This window comes from Schistocerca serialis, chromosome 3, assembly GCF_023864345.2.
Source record: "Schistocerca serialis cubense isolate TAMUIC-IGC-003099 chromosome 3, iqSchSeri2.2, whole genome shotgun sequence".
Taxonomy (NCBI): domain Eukaryota; kingdom Metazoa; phylum Arthropoda; class Insecta; order Orthoptera; family Acrididae; genus Schistocerca; species Schistocerca serialis.
This window is the reverse complement of record NC_064640.1, coordinates 904,965,570-904,989,095: the sequence shown is the minus strand read 5'-3', so window position 1 is coordinate 904,989,095 and position 23,526 is coordinate 904,965,570. Positions and strand designations below refer to the sequence as shown.

The window sequence follows — 23,526 nt, the reverse complement described above, 5'->3', positions numbered from 1 at the left end:
TCTATGTATGGTATTGCTGTAAGGACCAAAAAGACAAGATTAGACGGCTTACTGTGCACACAAATGCATTTAATCAGCCATTCTTCTTACACTCTATACACAATTAGAATGCTAAAAGCCCCAATAAAAGTACTTAGGCTTTTTTTTGCCAGTTTAATGGGAAAAATTGTGCTTTTGAATTCATTGAATACTTCTCACATTGCTATTATGAATTTTGTCAATATTCAACTTTTGTTTGTCAACAAGGTTTCATTTGTTTTAAAGCATTGCTGAAACTCTGTCTTCACATCAACTGTCTTTCTAACATGCCTACTGAATTGTGGCAGGTGTTTTCAATCCCACTCACAACTTTGCTTATCACATACAAGAACAAAGGATGTTGTACAATATTTTTAAATTATATTTATTGATATTTTACATTTTGAGCCCCCAGGCGTAACTGAATGATGTTGACTGCTCTACATAATTTGCTGTCATTTTCTTGGCACACTTGCAAAGAAAAACCATTTTCCTACCTTTATTAAGATTCTTTTAAATGGATGTATTCATTTATGCTATAACAGCTGTACTTTCATAGACTCCTTCCTCTACCTTTACTGAAGTGAAGATTCTAGGTCTGTAACCAGTGATAAATGGAATTGTCATAGACAGTTTCAAATCGTACAAATATCTCAGTCCATAGTTTGAATCTGAACATTCTTAGCACAAAAGTGAACAGAAGCTACAAAACTGGTTATAAAAATATAATTTGTGTCATTGCCAGGAAAATTTTAAGTTGTGCTCGTTTGAAAATAGTTGGAATTTCAAAAGTTTCACAAAATTCTTAATGACGGGTTTGAATGATTGCTTTATATTATGCAGATTGTAACTGACAGTATGTATTGTTACAACAGAAACTGTAATGATGTGGATGGTGTGATCTGATTAAACTACAGTTAGTAAATTATCAGACCACTTTAGCTACAAATGAACTTAGTATTTTGTGAAATATTATTTATATATACAACTTGTATGATTTAAGTGATGTATAGTTGTAGCACTGGGCATCAGTAAAACAAGACTGAAAGTGATGCCAAGTCTTCTGAGACAAAGTTGCTTGCAGTTTGACATGGATACAAAAAGGATTTCTGAAATAAAAGAAACCTCAAGATTGAAACAATTATCAAGTAAAAAAACATTTAAAAACTATTTAATTTGCAGTTATTGTTGTGCCTATAAACAACTAAAAGAAAACACAAATGCTGTGTTAAAAAAGCATTACTTTCAGTCCTCGAGAGAGGGAAGTGTTTGAATAAATGAAGTACGAGAGTTATCAAGAACCCAGCATCATTTCTTAATTAATTTTTAAGCACTGTAGTTTCTTATAACTCATTCCTCTCACTTTCTTAATTCTATAGTTATCATCATTTATAGTGATTTTAATCCTATCTACTGTGTTCTTTGTTTTGTAGTGATGAGCCAGGAAAAATAGTTATGGTACTTGCTGCCACAAATTTTCCGTGGGATATTGATGAAGCTCTAAGACGAAGACTTGAAAAACGTATTTACATTCCTTTACCTACACGTAAGTCAGACATTGTCTATAAGAATGAGATTAAATGTTTTCACTTTTTCGAGAAAAAGAAGATTGCTGTTTGGTAGTATGAACTTGTTTTTATGCATCAGTTACCACTGTAGCCTTGACAAACACCATTTGCTTAAAATGAAATCTTCCTCTGTAAAGAGAGAGAGGGAGAGAGATTGATTGATTGTGTGAGAATAGTGTATGGATATTATAAGCAAAAATTACATTTAATTTCAGAACTGCATCATTAAAGTGATTGTCGCCTCTCTCTTCTACACTGTGCAACCCTATTACTGTCTCCCATTGTGACACAGAAGTTTGAAATTTGGCTCAAAGTTACCTACAACCTTTCTCTGAAATGATGCAAAAGCATGGCACCCTACAACGTCACCATCGGGCTCAGCAACGCTTGAGACAGAAAGATGACACACACAAGGGAAGGCCACAGCTCAGTAGTTCATGTGAGGTTTGAGGTGGGTGAATGATGTCACATTGATACCAAATTGCATCACAATTCTGCCCATTGCCACTGTGGACATGTTACATGACAGGAAGGTCATCACACCTTCCTCTTAGCAACATTTCACCTTTTCTTTCGACACCTCTGCAATGGAGGCTAGACTGCGATGCTGGCCATTGAATTCGTGATTTTCTTTTAGGTGGCCAAGGAAAACATTTCAGATACACCACCACTTGGTGTCAACACAAAAATGGATGCCTGTCATTCCAGTGCTTAGTGATCAGTGACTGTCCATCACTGTACAGTTACATTTTTAAAGTGCTCAACAAAGGTCTACAGGTGGTACTGAGGGTGTAGCCAATCTGGGGCATCTCGGAGGCCCTCAGGGGCTCAGCATTGATTTGCTGAGTACCGGCTTGGCGACCCCGGGGTTCCTAAGATGGGGACTGGTAAGTGCCACCAGTTCCCCATCACCGTAAGCTCTGGGCATGCTTCAGCAACCGCGGCGTGGCAGCGGAATGTTGTGTGTCCCAGGGAATGGGGATCTTGGTTTGAGTCGCAAGGATGGTATAAACCTCTATAAAAAAAACCTCAATCTCAAGGTGTGCTGCGCACTGGTGGGATGCATACCTGTTGAGATGGAACAGTCGTTAGTGGGCAATCTCTGGGGAACCTTGTGTGCTTCAGTTGTATAAGGCTTACTCAGGCACGTGGGGCTCTGTCTGAGTGGACCCTTATTTCCCTAGCTACTCTTGGGACCGAGATGGAACCCTCAAAATCATCATCTTTTCCTCACAGTGGGAAGGGTGTACCACCTGGGAGCATTCACACCCATTCATCCAAAAGAATGAGAGGGACTAGTCCTGCTGATAATAAAACTACTTTGGACTGCAGTAACAGGGCTCATGGACTCATGAATAACAATGTGTTTCTGGTGAGAAAGAGGAAGGAGTGAACGTCTGAAAAAGTGTCCCAGTTTTATATCCATAAGTTTTTCGAAGGCCTTGCTGGAACATTTAAAAACTATGAAACAATTGTGTAATGGCTCATTGTTGGTCAAAACTAACAGGTCAACACAGGTAGACCTTCTTAAGAAATCACAGGAACTAGGTGACTATGATATCATTGTTGAGATGCACTCCTCTCTCAACTCCAGTAAGGGAGTTGTCACATGCTGAGATATCATGGACATATAATCCATTCATCGTAAGAATAAACCTGATGTAAACATTGCACTATGTATTCTTCCGCATTTGCTGGAACCTCATTGGATTTCCGTTTCACTTGATGTTGCCGCCAAGCTGTCTCGAGTACTGTCAAGTATGATAATAGGGTATGTTTTGTGCTGTGCGTCATGCACACATCGACTTAGCGATAATACAGGACAACAGGTTTACTGGCGCATTTAACTTGGACAGCACTGGCCGTGCAGCTGTTAGAGCTAGCCTGCAGTGACGTGGTCAGCTGCAGTTCACACATAAAAAGAGATGAGCAGAGAAGCAATACAGCTTCGAATGTCATTTAATCTTTAAGCAGAATGACATAATACACTGAAAATCTCCCACAATATGCTCCTTAGACAAAAAAAAAAAAAAAAAAAAAAAAAAAAAAAAAAAAAAAAAAACTGCTACACGTTATCGCTTTTAGCTAATGTACTTTTGCAATTATAAACAAGGATGATGAAAATTCCTGACTTAACCACAGGGTAATTTTTTCTACATAAGCTGTGTGTAACATAAGAGAGCACTGAAGGATTTTACCATATAGTTAAAAATACTGAAGCCACTGAAGGTATTACTTATAATCAGTCATCTGGTAGTCTCTTAGCTCCTTCCTTATCCGACTCCGAGAAATACATTTGAGTTCTGGAAGTGTCACCTGCTATATTGATAATGAGCCTGTCAACAACAGAATCCATGAAGTCAACCAGGTGCAGCATTTTCTCTTCTTCTTTTATGACGAGCCATTCTATATCCTGCCAGCACTCGGCAGTGACGTGTGAAAAAGCTGTGTGCATTAGTTCCAGTACATCTGGCAGCTTAACAGTCTTGTTACTTCTCAGGCCAAATACCGCAGCTTGGCTCCATATCAGTTCTCTTGGGTATATATTGTAATGGCACAGTAGCAAATGTAAAAATGCAGCAGTTTTATGATGTGCTCGATGCTGTGAAAATGATTGTTTTTCATGTTTCTATGATACTTATCTACCTCTGTAGTATAAAACGATGGACATAGTCCAAATAAAGAGGATTTGGTTGTTCATTTTTGCCTTAAAAAATTAAATTGTTATGTTTTCTTAATTTAAACAACTTTATGAACAGTCTTTCATAAGACATCGATAATTAAGAATTTGTATTTGAAATGGAAACAGGAATTTCGCATCCAGTATGTAATTAGAAACAAGAAGACGTGCGTTATTCATTAAAAATGATGATGAGTTTTATAATTAAGAGATGTAGGTATTTCAGATTGAATGAGGAAAAAAAAAAAAAAAAAAGATACTGGGATGATTAGAATCGACGCTCGAATAACCGCACATTACTCGGAGACCATTACGCTACCAACTGCGCTACACGTTCAACATACATTTGTTTATCAACTGCAGTGTATACAATGCTGGGAAAACTTCAAAGCCGATTATCTCCATAAATTTATGAGAAACATTAAGTGCAGCCTATTTCTCGACATTTTTTAGCCATGTTCCACTATGGAACAGAAAGCAGCCTCAGCCATTTTTATACTGCGCATTAACAGCGTGACAATCAGAGCACAGTGCTGCAGAGGCTGTGACTGTACACAATTTTTGAAATAAAAACTTCATAGCTGAAACATGATTAAGAAAAATGTTGATGGCTGTTAATACATTTGAATATCTTAAAGTTTTATTTAACGTAACTTGGTAATAAGATACATAAGTAGGACCTACTTCCAAGAGTGTAACAACACCAGAATACATGTGTTATGGCTTCTGACCAATCATCGCACTTGTGTTTGTTTACATCAGGTTTATTCTTACGATGAATGGATTATAGCAGAACTGAAGCAAGACTGGTCATCCCAGGCAATAGTCAATGTGGAACAACGAACGTGCAGGAATAATGGAGCAACTGAAAACACTGCTTTCATTGTCACATTCAATTCTCTGACACTGCCTGAACATCTTATGGTGGAGTTCCTTCAACTTAATGTTCGGCCTTACATTCCAAACCCTATGTGGTGCTATAAATGCCAGTATTTCGCCCATACAACTATGAATTGTGGAGGTGAAGCGATCTGCGGGAACTACAGAAAAGCCGCTCATGACACTGGGATTGACTGCCTGTCTGTGGTGATCTTCATCAACAGTGACCACTTCCCAATCCGCCTTCACCTACTAAATGGCTCACCACCTGAAATTAAGTTCCCAAAATGGATGGTCAGCAGGGCTAACTGGATATGTTTCAGCTAGCTGGCTGTGTTCGAACACTGCGACAGTGTCCAAGGAAGGGTGGACCACATCACATGAGTGATCTATCGTGCCGCTGGCTTCTCCATTCTGCAGTCCTTAGGTCGATGGATGAGTGCCATTCCACGATCCAGGAAAGGTGTGCAGCTCTTCGATATTTTAAATCCCGAACGACAGCAGGCAACCTTAGGGCCTTTCGAGTCGCGAGGGCCAAAGCTCAACACGTCATTATGGAGAGTAAGAAATGGTCATGATGAGCGTTCCTGGACTCCATAAATCATTCCACGTCTTCTATAAAGGTATGGGAAACCATCTCAAGGATTTCCGGTAAACGCAGTCGTTTACCGATAGCAGCAATGCTGAAACAGGGGTGCCTCCAAACAACACTGAGACATTGCTCAGACGGCATTTCATTGCTATCATACAACTGTAGAGAGGGAAAAGTTGGACTTCAGGTCCGACAGTTCTGAGGCCTACAACTCCCCTTTCTCCATGTGAGACTTCGAACTGGCACTGACTGAGATTTTGACGGTGGCATAAAGCAAATCCTCCTCTAATGTTTTAATCTAATATGGCAGACAGGCAACTTCCCCAACTCATGGGGGGAGGAAATTCTGATCCCTCTCCTCAAACCAGGAAAGGACTGCACATGTCCCAGTAGTTATCAGAGTATTGCCGTAACAAGCTGTGTAGGAAAGACCCTGGAGCGAATGGTTAACTGTTGTCTGGTCTGGTTGTTAGAGACCATGCAACTCCTTAACAGCTCTCAATGTGGATTCCGAAGATTTCGTTCCACTGTCAATGATCTGATCCTCCTAGAGGCGGCTATTCAGCAGACTTTCCTCAGTAAGCATCACTGTATCGGCATATTCTTCTATATAAGTAAGGCATATGATACTACTTGGAGACACTGTATTCTTGCACAACTGCATCAATGGGGCTTTCGTGGCCACCTCCCCGTCCATCTTCATACAGTCTTTCCTATCTCAGTGGTTTTTAGGACCCGAGTTGGTGACACACTGTCTGATCGATTTGAACAGGAGAATGGTGTTCCTCAGGACAGTGTTTTAAGTGTTACTCTCTTTGCCATAGCCATCAACACTACCACATCTATGGTAAGGAGTCCGGTACAGTGCTCCTGATTTGTAGACGATTTTGCTGCTTTCTGTTCCTCCTCCAGTGCTGCAGTGGCGAGCCGTCAGTTCCAACTTACAGTGCGGCAGTTAGAGGAGTGGGCTGGAAAGACAGGTTTTCAGTTTTCTGCAGATAAGTGTGTCTGTGTGGGAAAGTGCTAAACAGGAGGGCTGGAAAAGCATAAAGCACGAACACCCTTTGCTGCTTTGGATCACGTTCAGATTTCATCAAATGGTTTTGAACAGTCCTTAGTGGTTCCATCCTGTATACTAGTGCAAAAATTGCTGTCATGCTACAGTCTAATGGAGTGCAATCACTTTGTCAGGTTGCAGGCTCACACTTTCCTTAGAGGAGGATTGAATCATTCAGGTATTGTCAGCAGTGTTAAAAGTTTTTATGAGCATTGTCCTGTTGCTCATCACACTGCATACTGTCATTTTTTATCATAAAATGTGTGAGAATCAGTGCCCAAGGGAAGAGCTGGTTTCATTGACACACTTTAAAGGCAACCCCTGAGTCCTTTTTGTGTCCATACTAAGCAACAGTGTGTCTGAAATGTTTTTTAGCTACCCATATGAAAACTGTGTGATGTCAGTGCTGGTCATTTCAGTCTGACCTCCATCTCGGAGGCATCAAAAGAAGGGGATGAAATGTGGGTAAGAGGGGGTATGACGACCTTCCCATCATGTGAGATGTCCACAGTGGCATTGGGCACAATTGTGGTGAAATTTGGTGCCAATGTGACACCATTAACACACCTTACACATCCCATAAACTCCAGGGCTGTGGCCTTTCTTACACACGTGTTGATAACTTGCCGAGCTCGAGGGTGCTATCGTAGAGTTTTGTGCTTTTGCACCATTGCAGAGGAAGGTCAAAGATGCCTTTGAGCCAAATTTCAAACTTCATCACAATGGGGGACAATTACAGGATTCTGAAAAAGTGAACTTTTAATTACGTTGCACAGTGTAGGTTAAGTTTTATGTGAATCCAACTAAATTATTTGTAGCAGAGATTGTGTTTTTTCTCCTTTATTGGTTGAAGACTAATAATTTCAGATTTATGTGAGATTTGCGCTATTATGCAAACAAAATCCATGTAAAAGTTTAATTTTAAGCCCCTGAGTATGTAATCGTTTATAAATCAAAGGTAGGAGATAAGCAGTGACTGATGGGCACCGGTGCCCAGGAAAGCTTTCATTAAGATTGCCAGTGATCATAATGCAATGTGTGGGAACTACTACTTCTTGCAAGTATCTTCCAGCTCTTGTTGTTGAAGGGACATGCTGGAAGTACTTGGCAATATGATTTGCAGCAACGGCAAATTCTGTGCTGTCTTAAGATGATTGTCGACAAGAGCTTTAACATTAAGCCCACCAGCGGCATCATAACTCTTTTGAACATGTGATTGATGCACACAGAGCTTCCAGCTTTTGCTGTACTGTTTCCTCTCTCTAGAGTTCCTATGTACCTATAGCATCGGCAACAGGACCGATTGCGGACCTTTGGTACTGTACTGAGTGGAGAGTCTGAATCAGAGCCTCAGACAGTTCTGCGACCATATAGTCTGTGCAGATTCCTCAGCTTGTGCTGTAGGGTGGTGGGGTATTAGGTCCTGCTTAATAGGCCAGAAGTCCACTACACAAAGAAAGTGGCTACACGGGTAGTGAGGACTGTGTGGAGTGGACTGAGCGATCTTTTAATTTAAAGGGTCTTGGGGAAATTACAGAAAGAGCATCAGACTAAAAGGATGTAAGACAAACAAAGGATGAGGGTAGACCTAGCAAAATAGGTATTGCAGTTGTAAACTGTCATAGCTCTGTTGAGAAAGAACCAGAGATCCAAGTGCTAATAGAAACCACTGAAGCTCAAATCGTTATAGGTACTGAAAACTGGATAAAGCCAGAGACAGATTCAGCCAAAACTTTTACAAAGGACCTAATGTGTTCAGAAAAGGTAGATTAAGTACAATTGATGGTGAAGTGTTTATTGCTGTTAGTAATAGTAATTTACCTTGTAGTGAAATTAGTATTGATAGTTCTCGTGATTTATTATGGTAGAGGCCATACTTGACAACCACAATAAATTAATCATTGGTTCATTTTACTGACCCCCAATTGAGACAATACAGATGCTGAACGGTTCAAAGTTAACTTATCTTATTTCAAATAGGTACTGCATTCGTACAAATATAGTTGGTGGTGACTTTAGTCTACTCTCGATTTGTTGACACAAATGCACGTTCAAAGCTAGTGGTAGGTGCTATAACCTTGTACATAATACTTGGATATGCACTGCAACACCAGCAACATTCTACCAACGGCGACTACGTGGGCTGGCCACTAGAGGCCACATGTGGTGGGCCACATGACTTACGCACATGGCCCAGCATATGCTGCCCCATCTACCAGAGCTGCCTGTTTATAAGCGCAGTGCTGCAAGCATGTGCCTTCGTATTGCATTTATACTTATTGTTAGCAATTGCTTGTATCAGTACTGGGGTTTCTTCTATGTTTGTGACTGCATTCTCAACTCTTGTTCACTTGTATGTGGGAGAATAATTTGGTTCATTGTGGCCATGCTGTAGTTTGCCTCTTACAGTATGAAACAGTAGGCATAAAATATCATCCAAAATTGTACTGTATGCTTACTCCAAAAATTATGTTGAACATTTAGTTCATTAGCTCACTCAAAGTGTTAATGGTTGTGAAAACATACTTAAATTCTAAGCAACACTATGACAGATACACTGATTAGTGGCTATAAGGTCAGTGCAGCAAGCCAGAATGCCATAACATCCAAATCCACCAGACATAAATGCAAAATATATCTTTTTAAAAAAAGCAGATAAAAATTTGTTTGAGCCCTTCCTAAGAGAGAGTCTCCAATCCATCCAAACTGACTATGTAAGTGTTGTTTAGATGTGGCTTAATATCATAGAAATAGTATCACCAGCAATTGAGATATATGTTCCAAATAATTTAATAAGAGTTGGTACTCACCCCCATGGTGCACAAAAGAGGTCAAAATGCTGTTACAGGAGCAACAAAAAAAAAAAGCAAGTAAAATTTAAAAGAAGGCAAAATTTCCACAGTTGGCGATGTTTTACTGAAGCTCAAAATTTAGCACCGACTTCAGTGCAAGATGCTTTTAATAGTTTCCACAATGAAACCATCTTATAATCTGGTAGACGATTCAGAGATTGTGGTTGTTTGTGAAGTACACAAGCAGCAAGTCACGATTAATAAATTCGCTGCACTGTAACAATGATAATGTCGCCAATGAAAGTGTCTCTAAAGCAGAGTTACTAAACTTGGTTTTCCAAAATTTCTTTACCAAAGAAGAGGAAGTAAATGTTCCAGAATTCAAATCGAGAACAGCTGCCAACATGAGTGACTCAGAAGTAGATGTTCTCGGTGTAGCGAAGTAGCTTAACTTTCTTAATGAGGACATGTCCTCTATTCCTGGCTTCTTTCAGAGTATGCTGATACAATAGTTCCATACTTAACAATTATGTACAACCACTCACTCAATGAAAGATCTGCAGCTAAAGACTGGGAAAGTTGCACAGGTCACACCAGTACTCAAGAAAGGAAGTAGGAGTAATCTACTGAATTACAGGCTCATGTCACTGACATCGATTTGCATTAGGATTATACTCTGTTTAAACATTATGACTTGCCTCAAAGAAAACAATTTATTGACAAATAGCCAGCATGAATTCAGAAAATATTTTTCTTGTGAAGCACAACTAGCTCTTTATTGACATCAAGTAGTGAGTGCTATCGACAGAGGATCTCAAATTGTTCACAGATTTCCAGCAACTTCAAATCAAATTGCATGCCTACTAGAGGTCTGCAAATTGGTCATTTTGCCCACTCATACTTGCTTGAGTGCACTGTGCTCAGCCATGGCTCGCCCGAGCACAAAATGCTTGAAGAGGGCACTGTGGTCGAATGACTCACGGTAGGGAGGTCATGGCAGAGGCCATCCGGGCTTGTGCACTCGTCACGATCCTCTTGTGACCGTTTTACTAGCAGCTTTGTGTGTCTGCAGGCTGGTGTCAATTCTGACATATTCCCACCAGCTGACGGAGCTATGCTCAGATTAATTTGGTTACGCTGTAGACCTATATTCCTGGGTGGTAGTGTCTAATCATGACATCATTGTGATCCACAAGAACAAATAGCTTGCTTTATGCAATAATGGAAATTTGGAAACAGAAAAATCACAGTGCTGTTTTTTTATAACACCATCTGCTTTGATTCAAATGTATGTATGTGAACTTGATCACCTAAGAAATTGGAACTCTAAGAGGAACTAAATTGTCTCCAAATTGTTCCCCATTGGTGTAAGAACAGTGAATCAACTTGTTTTGGATCAAGCTTGCTTAGTCCATTCGATATAAAGTTCCGTGCTGCTCTGAAATCTCTTTCGCTAGTCACGTTTGAGACTGGAACACAAGACACTTTTCTTGCTAAAATAGATAGCTCAGGAAAGAGACGGTGGTTATGCTTTCACTTCTCAAGCCGATCATAGTCGTCATAACTATCCACTTGGGTTAGATACAAATGAATCTCATCGGTTGAGTATGACATGAACCACAGTCTTGTTACTACAAAAACTGTGACTTCATATTTTTAGCTGCTGACATTCTCTCAACAGCCTGAAATAAATATTTACAGATATCAGAAAAACAGAGTGAGATATTATTGTCACGTTATAATTTTGTTATAGCTTATCAGGAACTGGCATTTCATCACACATTTGACACACAGTATTTAACATCTCATCTCTATCAGGAACAGACATTATTTTCAACAATTAAAGGAGAGACCACAGAAATGTTACTAGTCTGTGCAATGTCCAAATTTCGACTTTCTCATATGTGAGATGGAGACAGCGATCTTGCAGCACTTTTTAGTACCTACAGTCAATAGATGATAATATGATAGTTGTACTGTACTGCCAAAATACATGTGACACTGAAACCAGAGTTTTGCAATTAAGCACAATTTTCATTTACTGGACATGCAGTGTGTATGAAGAAAACTGAACTTGCAGTAATTTAAACATCCCTCTCTATCTTTGGGACATGTATTACAGTGAGTGTACCCATAACAAAAGAAACTGAACTGTTGGAAAGTTTTTGCCTTCCAGCACTGCTATTGAATCAATAAATGACTCTGAAAATGTCAAGAGTTCTTTTGCAGTGTTGTTGTCATTACTGGTAAGTTTTACAGAGATGCCTCTCTCTCGAAGCATTTATGTGACTTCATTGTTCTGCCCAACTACAAACTGTAGCATTCTAAACAAGCTGTTCCACCTACTTTCTGTTTCTTGCTTCAAGCTTGTCTGCATCGAACTCACGTAATCAGTTTTCGTCATGAAACGGATAGTATTTTTGCCAGCATAACTCTTGAAAAAAACCACTGCAACCCCATTTATCAAATAATCACCATTGAAAATTGTGTTACGGGACTGTGCCCAAAACCGGGTAATGCGTGCATAATGCTGAAAGGATTGCAATGCCTTGCCTATGTTAATGCTTCTTTCAGTGACAAAAAAATTAAAATTCTAGGGATTTACTCCAAACAATTTGAATAAAGTTTCCAGAGTGTAGTTCTTAATAAATTCCTCATTTTTTTTCTTCTCAGAAAAAATAAATTGTCACCAGTAACAAATTTTGCAGTCACTAATATTGATAAAGTGTTCAGTGATAGATAGGTAACGGATTTTCCGGTATGTATCAGTCCATATATCTGTTGTATATCCACCTGCATTCACGTCTATCTCGTGGGCATTATACTCACCTCTATTTCATTGGTTTGTTGTTCATCATTCCATGCTACTGTCATAGGATGAGGCAAAATGCTGGAGATGACAACATGCCCAATTCGGAACTAACATTTACATGCTCCTGACATAACAGGCAATATCCTACATTAATATTAATGTAAATGGATGAAGATCTCTGTCATGCATTTCTAGAGTTAAAAACTCTCTCTGCTGATAGTGCTGAAGTGGAGAGGATGGAAACTTCCTTTTATGGTTCACTGAAAGATCAACAACTGGCAGAATGTGAAAATGCATAAGAAAATGTGACTCGATCATGACTGAATGCTGTTTGTTCACATTTGCCTATCATTTACACCAGAGAGAATTTTTGTTCACTGATGCTTGTTCATTGATATTCATTTGCTTATGTTCACTCCAGTGTAAACGAGGCTTCATAGGGATATATGAAGAAGCATATGATGCTATATGGAGGTGCAACATACTTGGCCAGAATCACAACTGAGGCCTTTGTGAGAACTTACTAATTTTAATGAAATCTGGCCTTGCAGAGCGCAGCTCTTCATTACCAAATAGAAGACACACACTCAAGCAATTTTATAAAAGAAAATTGTGTTTTCAAGGGAACATTTGAAGTGTCACCCTCTTTCCCATTGCTATAAATGACACAATTAACATAGTGAGTTGTCCAGAGAAGATCTTTCTGTTTGTAGGTGATTTTATTATTATTTACTACTACTCTTCCTGGATTGCATGCCTAATGTGTCCACCACAATTGACACTTCAGAGATTGGAAGATTTGGTACCAAAATAGGTTTATAATTTTCATCATGTACAACAGTGCACATTCATGTTAATCAGAACTCTTTAATGAACAAGAACAGTTTCAGGGGTATTTTTCTTAACTCTGTTTAGTCAGTTGGGGCCCTAAGTCTCATACTTGGCTAAAAGATTGCATGGATACCACACTTGCAGAACTTTAATAAAAGTTTACCTGAAACTTTTGATATTTTGAAGTGTTTGAGTGGAAATGTTTGGGGTTCGGACAGGTCTCACATATAACAATTCTGTAATAAATTCATTTAGACCCATAGACTTTTGTGTGTGTACCATTTATGGTTCAGCCTAACATAAAGAATTTGCAAGAAGGGTTTACAGAAAAAGTCTTATGCTTTAGCCTCTGTGCCAAAATAAGTTACCCACCTTTTACTATGTGATGCTGACCATGACCCAGCTTTTAAAGCTAAATTACCTGATTGTTTGTAGCAACCATCATTGTTGCTCACCTTCCAGTAGAGCAGTTATTCTTGATTTTATTGTTAATGACCACAAAGCCATCAGGGATCTGGATAAAATGACTAACAGCAGAGAACAACATAGTAGATACCATGAATTACGCGAAGCGAAATGTAGTGTGAGGAGGGCTATGCGAGAGGCGTTCAATGAATTTGAAAGTAAAGTTCTATGTACTGACTTGGCAGAACATCCTAAGAAATTTTGGTCTTATGTCAAAGCGGTAGGTGGATCAAAACAAAATGTCCAGACACTCTGTGACCAAAATGGTACTGAAACAGAGGATGACAGACTAAAGGCCGAAATACTAAATGTCTTTTTCCAAAGCTGTTTCACAGAGGGAGACTGCACTGTAGTTCCTTCTCTAGATTGTCGCACAGATGACAAAATGGTAGATATCAAAATAGACGACAGAGGGATAGAGAAACAATTAAAATCGCTCAAAAGAGGAAAGGCCACTGGACCTGATGGGATACCAGTTCGATTTTACACAGAGTACGTGAAGGAACTTGCCCCCCTTCTTGCAGCGGTGTACCGTAGCTCTCTAGAAGAGCGTAGCGTTCCAAAGGATTGGAAAAGGGCACAGGTCATTCCAATTTTCAAGAAGGGACGTCGAACAGATGCGCAGAACTATAGACCTATATCTCGAACGTCGATCAGTTGTAGAATTTTGGAACACGTATTATGTTCGGGTATAATGACTTTTCTGCAGACTAGAAATCTACTCTGTAGACGATCGTGTGAAACCCAGCTCGCGCTATTCGTCCACAAGACTCAGAGGGCCATAGACACGGGTTCCCAGGTAGATGCCATGTTTCTTGACTTCCGCAAGGCATTCGATACAGTTCTCCACAGTCGTTTAATGAACAAAGTAAGAGCATATGGACTATCAGACCAATTGTGTGATTGGATTGAAGAGTTCCTAGATAACAGAATGCAGCATGTCATTCTCAATGGAGATAAGTCTTCCGAAGTAAGAGTGATTTCAGGTGTGCCGCAGGGGAGTGTCATAGGACTGTTGCTATTCACAATATACATAAATGACCTTGTGGATGACATCGGAAGTTCACTGAGGCTTTTTACAGATGATGCTGTGGTGTATCGAGAGGTTGTAACGATGGAAAATTGCACTGAAATGCAGGAGGATTTGCAGTGAATTGACGCATGGTGCTGGGAATGGCAATTGAATCTCAATGTAGACAAGTGTAATGTGCTGCGAATACATAGAAAGATAGTTCCCTTATCATTTAGCTACAAAATAGGAGGTCAGCAACTGGAAGCAGTTAATTCCATAAATTATCTGGCAGTACGCATTAGGAGCGATTTAAAATGGAATGATCATATAAAGTTGATCGTCGGTAAAGCAGATGCCAGACTGAGATTCATTGGAAGAATCATAAGGAAATGCAATCCGAAAACAAAGGAAGTAGGTTACAGTACGCTTGTTCACCCACTGCTTGAATACTGCTCAGCAGTGTGGGATCCGTACCAGATAGGATTGATAGAAGAGATAGAGAAGATCCAACGGAGAGCAGCGCGCTTCGTTACGGGATCATTTAGTAATCGTGAGAGCGTTACGGAGATGATAGATAAACTCCAATGGAGGACTCTACAGGAGAGACGCTCAGTAGCTCGGTACGTGCTTTTGTTAAAGTTTCGAGAACATACCTTCACCGAGGAGTCAAGCAGTATATTGCTCCCTCCTACGTATATCTCGCGAAGAGACCATGAGGATAAAATCAGAGAGATTAGAGCACACACAAAGCATACCGACAATCCTTCTTTCCACGAACAATACGAGACTTGAATAGAAGGGAGAACCGATAGAGGTACTCAGGGTACCCTCCGCCACACACCGTCAGGTGGCTTGCGGAGTATGGATGTAGATGTTGATCTAGATGTAGATGATTCTCCCTCAGTGCCAGAGCAAGCAGCCACTTTGGCTCATAAAGAGAAGTGGGGTACATTTTTATTAATTGCCTCCTAGTTGAATATGACACATTTTATCTATTCAGTTACACCATAAATCACATGAATTTGAAGGTTGTTAATTAAACCACGGTTCCTTGTGGTCTCACATAGTGAAGATGGTCAGTTCTTTACCATTTATTATTCAGAAAGGTATTGATGCAATTGCAGGCCCTGTGAAATCCTGCTCTCGTTTACAGAATGGCACTTTTGGAGACTACTTCTGATTCTCCAACACAACAACTGCTTACTGCCTCACTTCTCCATGGCTACCCTGTTTGTGTCGAGGCCCATAGAACTTTGAATCTTCCCATGGTGTAATTTACACCAGGCTGCTCAACGGTCTGACTGAGGCCGAAATCCGGTCTTACCTGTCTGTGATCAGGGTGCCATTGCTGTCCATCATGTAACGAAAAAAGTAGATTCCTCCTTATTGCCCATCCGCACTCTTTTTCTCACCTTTGATAGAGTGGTGTTTCCATCCAAGGTCAAAACAGGCTATAAAATTATCATAGTCCAGTCGTACATTCTGAACCCAAAGCGCTGCTACCAGTGTCATCGTTTCAACCATACCAGAATATCTTGTTGACATCCAGCCAAATGTGTCACCTGTGGTAGGGATACGCGCGAGGGCAATTGTCTGCCCCCTTCTCCCCACTGTATTAACTGCAATGGTAGCCATGCTGCCGCCTCTCATGATTGCCCCATGTATCTGGATGAACAGGTAGTCCAAGAGATCAGGGTAAAGGAAAAAGTGCCTTACCCAGTCGCTCACAAGTTACTGGCTAGTCGCAAACCTTACATTCTCCCATGTGGCACCTATAATTCTGTCCTTGTCACCTCTCACTCCATAAAGGACATGGCCATGCAGACGTGCAACCTACAATTCAGGTCCGAGGTTGTGAAATTGCCCAGTGTCAAGGTAGCATCACCATCCCCCTGTTCAGCTTTGCAACAAATCATCAAACTCTCGCCTCAAGGGGTGAAGCCACCAGCTACACAACCGGTAGGACAGAAATAACAGAAGGAGTATTCCCGTGAAGACTTCCTCTGTCCCTCCAGCCAAACAACACTCGAGTCTTCCTCTGACTGGAAACGCTCAAAGAAGTCCACCAAAGGCAAACGGTCTTCTCCTTTGCCCACTCGAACCTCTTCAATGGTTTCACCACATGATACCTTAGCCCGGCTTGCCTCCATGTTGCTGGTGTGCACCGCCAACTGTTTTTCAGTGTTGGGACTCCACAGACCTCCCACATAAGCAAGCAGATGCTTCTGTGGACCACATGGAGCAGGATTGCGCCCTCACAACCACTTTGAGCTCTACATTTCTTACCGATTCATTTTGACCTTCAACCTGAGATCGACATTCCATCTCATAGGGGTGTCATGCTACTCATACGGTATGACATTCATAGTCAACCCATCTCCCCGACTACCCGACTTCAAGCTTTTGTGGTCCGCATTTTCCTTCCTCACCTCACCTTTTCACTTTGTACTGTTTACGTCCCTCTGTCATCTGGTGTCACCAGGGCAGACTTCCTTCAGCTTATTGGACAGCTACCTCCCCCATTTTTGCTACTCGGTGACTTTAATGCACATCATCCCCTTTGGGGTTCTCACAGGACCTGTCAGAGAGGTGCCCGCTTGGCTGACCTTCTTAACCTCCTTAACACTGAAGCACCCACTTTCCTTTCTGACTCCTCACATACCTATTCCCATTTGGACCTACCTTCTGCACTGCCCAGCTTACCCATTGTCTTGTGTGGTCCATTCTTTCTGACACCTACTCGAGCAACCATTTCCTGTGTGCTATCTGTTTGCTGACTCCTACCTCATCTGCGTGCATGCCAAAATGGCAGTGTACTAAGGATGACTGGCAGCTTTACTCCTCCCTGGCGACCTTCGAAGAACAAGATTTCCCCATTTATGATGACCAGGTGGAATATCTCACAAACGTTACTGCTGCAGAACGTTCGATTCCTCACACTTCCTCTTTACCACGTCATGTCCCAGTCCCTCGGTGGACTGAGGCATACCGCGATGCAGTTCGCACACAGAGATGTGCTCTCCGCGTTTTTAACCATCATCCTATGGGAACAAACTGCATTTATTATAAACAGACGCGTGCAAAGTGTCATCACATTCTTTGAGATAGCAAAAGAGCTAGCTGGATTTCATTCAGTATTTCTTTTAACAGTTCCTCCCCTTCCTCTGTCATGTGCTCCAACCTCCGATGGCTCTCTGGGACCAAGATCCATTCCCCAATTTCCAGCCTGACAGTAGCAGACAATGTCATCATGGACCCTCTTACTATCTCCAACACCTTGGGCCGCCATTTTGTGGAAGTTTCGAGTGCTTCAAACTATCACCCTGCCTTTCTCCATCAGAAACGAGCAGAGGAGGCTTGGGCAATACCCTTCTCTTCTCTGAATCGTGAGTGCTACAATGTCGCCTTTGCTATGTGGGAGTTAGATCATGCTGTCAGTTCATCCCAATCCTCCGTCCCAGGGCCAGACACCATCCACATTCAGATGTTACAGCACCTTTCTCTTGGGGGCAAGCACTTTCTGCTTAACACGTACAACTGCATCTGGGCAGAGGACACATTTCCCGGATGCTGGCGTGAAGCCACCGTCATACCCATATCTAAGCCCGGTAAGGACAAAAACCTTCCTTCTAGCTACCGCCCCTTCTCTCTTACCATCTGCATTCGCAAGGTGATGGAACGTATGATTCATGCCTGGCTGGTATGGTGGCTCGAGTCTCACAATTTACTGACAAATTCACAGTGTGGATTTCAAGCGTGGCGTTCTGCAGTTGACCATACGTTACTTTGTCTACCCATGTCATGAATGGTTTTCTGTGGAAATTCCAGACTGTGGCCGTGTATTTCGATTTGGAGAAGGCCTACGACACCTGCTGGAGAACTGGTATCCTCCATACTCTGTACATGTGGGGCTTCCGTGGCCACCTGTCCTGTTTCCTTGAGGAATTTTTAAAAGACCAAGTTTTTAAGTTGAGTGTGTGTACTGCTTTGTCGGATATCTTTATCCAGGAAAACGGTGTACTTCAGGGTTCTGCCCTGTGCGTCATCCTCTTTGCTATCGCCATTAACCCTATAATGGCCTGTTTCCCGCCAGGCATCTCTCGCTCCCTTTTTGTTAATGATTTTGCCATCTATTGCAGTTCTCTGTGGACCTGTCTCACTGAGTCTTCATTGCTGTCTTGATCGTCTTTACTCCTGGAGTATCGACAGTGGCTTTTGCTTTTCCACTGACAAATCCGTCTGTATGAATTTCTGACAACACAAATGGTTTCTCCCACCTTCTTTACATCATGCACCTGCTGTCCTTCCATTCATTGAAACTGCAAAATTCCTGGGGCTCATGCTCGATAGGAAACTCTCGTATTCCTCCCATGTGTCTTACCTGGCAGCCCACTGTATGCGGTTCCTCAATGTCCTACGTGTCCTCAATAGTACTTCCTCCATTTGTGCTGGTCCCTTGTCCATTCGAAACTCGACTGTGGGTGCTTTGTTTATGCATCTCCACATCCATTGCTCTTATGCTGTCTCAACACTATCCACCATCGTGGCATCCAGTTGGCCACAGGCACCTTTTACACTAGCCCGGTTGAGTGTCTGTATGCGGAAGCTGCTGAACTACCACTCTCCTAGTGCCGTGACTTTCTCCTCAGGAGGTATGCATGCCATTTGTCTGCTACGTGTCGCCACCCATCCTATACCTCCTTCTTCGATGATTCCTTTAATCATCAGTGTGGGGTGCGTCCCTATTCTCTGTTACCGCGTAGAGTCCATTTTCGGCACTTGCTGTGGCAGCTTAATTTCACACTACCTGCAACTTTTCCGGTGGGTGTGAACCCTTCACCACCTAGGCTTTGTGAAGTGGCTAATGTTAACCTTGGCCTTCATTCGCTTCCTAAGGACGCTACTCCAGCCTCGGTCTATCACCTTCAGTTTCACGACCTTCGCATGGAATTTTGCTATAGTACCTTCATATACATTGATGGCTCACGGCCTGACCATGAGGTCGCATGTACCTTCGTCATTGGCACCCTTGTCTTTTGGTATCGGCTTCCGGCACACTGCTCAGTATTTACAGCCGAGCTCTTCACACTGTATCATGCCATGGAGTACATCCAGTGACATAGCCTTTTCAATTGTTCTCTGCTCAGACTCACTCAGCGCCCTTCAAAGTCTATGTGCACTGTACACCGCCCATCCCTTAGTGCAGCGGATCCAAGAAAACTGTCACTTGCTCACTCTTGATGGAGCCAGTGTGGTGTTTCTGTGGGTTCCTGGTCATGTCGGTCTGCCAGGAAATGAGGCTGCTGACACTGCTGCCAAGGCAGCAGCCCTCGTACCTCAGCCCGTGAGTTCCTATATTCCTTCCGATGATCTCTGTGTTGCCGTCTGTCAGGAGGTGATGTCCTTTTGGCATTTCCAACAATCCCACCTTCCCAGGAATAAGCTCCGGCTTATTAAGCCTCTCCCAGTGCCTTGGACGACCTCCTCTCGGCCTTCCCACATGGAGGAGGTCATTTTAACTAGGCTGCATATTGAGCAATGCCTTTTTAGCCATCATACGATAAGTGGTGCTATCCCACCACTTTGTACGCATTGTTCCCAAGTTTTAACTGTCCGCCACTTTCTGATATACTGCCCATTTTTTAACTGTTTATGTTCCCGTTTGGGTTTGCTGTCTGAGTTATCGGCCGTTTTAGTGAATGACGTACAGGCTGTCTATTACAATTTACTTTTTATCTCCCAAAGCAGTATGGCGAAGCCCATTTAATTTTTTGTTTTGGACCTCCGTTTCTGTATGGTGTCTTTTTTTTAGCCCACTTTTCCATATGCCTGTCTTTAGCTGTCTTCTATATGTCAGTTGGGACTGACGTATAGTCGGTTTTTAACTCCTCTCTGTCTTCGTGTTCTATAGATTTGACATGGGCTCATATGACCCCAGTTGTTTCTTGCACCCTAAAGCAAAACAAAACCAAAACCAAAGTTAAAGTACAAACACTGATGAGCCCTAACCAAATAGTTGTATCGGGTGACAGAACTTTCAGACATAATTGCATATAGGCAAGCAAATGGAAGCATGAGAGAAGTGGAAATGTTGTACAGGACCAAATATCTGTGTAGAAGACATATGGCTCACACTTTTTTTTGCAAAACTGTTCCAATTTTTAATTGTAATGGGGCAATTGGTATCACAGTAAAATGACCGATGATGACGTCAAAGTATGTGGACTCTAAACTTAGAAGATACAGTGCTTGCTGAAATGGATGAGGTGCTTGCAGTCAGCACTCGATCACTTGCACGCAAATTAGTGTTTGGCAGATTACTGTGTGGCTAGTATTATGGGAAATGTAGCTACATCCCCTACCATCCACAAAAAATATGTTCTGACTTCAGACCTCATGTTGTGTTCAGCGCATGGTTCTTGCAGTGTCTTACAATTAATCCTTACTTTCCTGCATATTGGCTTTTCATGAATGAAGCCTGTTTCAGAAGAGACTTAATGCTAAATAGTCTTAATAGTCATGTTTGGGCTGATGAAAAGAGCCATCAACACAGATATTCAGTCAACATTTGGGCTGGCATAGTCAGTGATTACATACTAGGCCCTTTTCGTCTTCCTGCCCACTTAAATGCACCAGTTTACACAGTGTTAATCAGAAACATACTACGCAGCTTTCTGAAACATATCCCACTTGTTATTCATTGACTGATGTGGTTCCAACATGGAGCCCCACTTCACTTCTTACTGAGGGTTCATGAACACCTGGCTCAGATGGTCCCTGAAAAGTAGGTAGGCAGAGGAGGTCCTGTTTCATGGCCAGCACATTCACCTGATCTCACCCCACCTGATTTCTTCATGTGAGGCCTTGTGAAAAGTCCTGTGCAGAAGATGCCTGTCAAGGCTGAAGAGGATCTCCTGGCAAGAATTCTCTCTGCCCATGACAATGTTCAAATGACAGTGAGAAAATGAGAAAGGATACAGATTATGACAGAACTTTGTGCAGTGATGCCATGCCTGCCATAACACTGGAGGATGCCACTTTGAACAACTGTTGTAAATGTTGTGGGTAAATTTAATTCATTATTACTGTACCAAAGACATAGGACTTTTGGTTTCTATGACATTAAGTTATGTTTGGTGAGGGGATTGGGGAGTATTCAGCAGGAATTCTGTACGTCATGATCAGATTTCAGAAGTTAGGCCCCTTGGTTTGAACGGTGCGCAAGCATGTAGTGGAACTTGAGTAGATTTTCACTTATATCTTACCACTCAGCCATTTTTGTACTACAGATTGACACATTAACTCTTCCCCATCATCTCTAAAAGCTGACTTCACCTCAAAAAGCTATCCCACCTTCTCCTAAACTACTTGAACAGTGGTATTTCCCTTCCTGTCCCTCTGCAGCTCCTAAACAGCCACACTATCAACCACCACTCCTCTCCTACAAACCAAGCTTGACCAACCTCCTTAACGTCCCACAGCCTTCACTACACCTCCCAGACCAAGAATAACCCATAATCCCAAGAACCAGTCTCAACAGTACAGTGTCCTTAACCTCTCATGTAAAGACTCTCCACCGAGCAAGGTGGCGCAGTGGTTAGTACACTGGACTCGCATTCGGGAGGACAACGGTTCAATCCCGCGTCCGGCCATCCTGATTTAGGTTTTCTGTGATTTCCCTAAATCGCTCCAGGAAAATTCCAGGATGGTTCCTTTGAAAGGGCACGGCCAACTTCCTTCCCCGTCCTTCCCTAATCCGATGAGACCGATGACCTCGCTGTTTGGTCTCTTCCCCCAAACAATCCAATCCAATCCTAAAGCACTCTCCCCTCCTGAATTATCTGTACTATCTAAGGGTCTTACTTTCAGCCCTAAACCTGCATTTGATCATGCTGATTTGGTGAAGGACCTCCTTTCCTTCACACATAATGTACTTTGGAAATATGAATTTGCAACCCAAACCCAAAACCTTTCCAGCAGCAAACCTGACATTGAACCCTGTCTTGAACAATTCAGACCACAATCCCAACTTGATCCACCACCACTACCTCGAAATCATCCCTTACAAGCCTTCCAAGAATTCCTTACCTCCAGCATTGCCTCACAACCCTTCCTCAGATTCCTACAATGTGACCCTAACCTGTCCTCTGCAGAACTCCAGGCTCTATGTTCCCTAAAAGCTGATGACTCCATCATTATCCCCCCAGCAAACAAAGGATCTACCACTGTAGTACGTGACTGAAAGGCGTGCATTAATGAAGGTTTGTGCCAGCTGTCTGAAACCTCTACATACAGTGTCTGCCATCAGGATCCCATCCCTTTGGTTCAAACTGACCTGCAGTCCCTCCTTAAAAACCCCAGGCCCCTCACAAGGTTTAAGACCTCAATCCATAGAACTTCTCACCCCACACAAACCATGCACCCCCATCTTTTACCTTCTTCCTAAGCTCCACAAACCCAATCATCCTGGCCGTCCTACAGTTGCTGGCTTCAAAGCACCCACCGAATGTATATCTGCCTTAGTTGATCAACACCTGGAACCCATAGTGCAAAAACTTCCCTCCCACATCAAAGATACCAATCATTACTTAGATCAACTGAAATCCATGCCCGTCCGACACCCACCACACATGAAACTTCCTGGCAAATTAAAACTGTGTGCCCGGCCGAGACTCGAACTCGGGACCTTTGCCTTTCGCGGGCAAGTGCTCTACCATCTTAGCTACCGAAGCACGACTCATGCCCTGTACTCACAGCTTTACTTCTGCCAGTATCTCGTCTCCTACCTTCCAAACTTTACAGAAGCTCTCCTGTGAAACT

General features: G+C 42.1%; 1 protein-coding gene across 1 annotated transcript in view; it reads left to right on the top strand.

The window, feature by feature from the left end:
- Positions 1–23,526, top strand: part of LOC126471159 (katanin p60 ATPase-containing subunit A-like 1) — a 115,358-nt gene that overhangs the window by 80,329 nt on the left and 11,503 nt on the right. Inside the window, exon 10 of the mRNA XM_050099262.1 lies at positions 1,452–1,564. Coding sequence (XP_049955219.1) covers positions 1,452–1,564 — 113 coding nt within the window. The remainder of the gene's footprint in view (positions 1–1,451; positions 1,565–23,526) is intronic.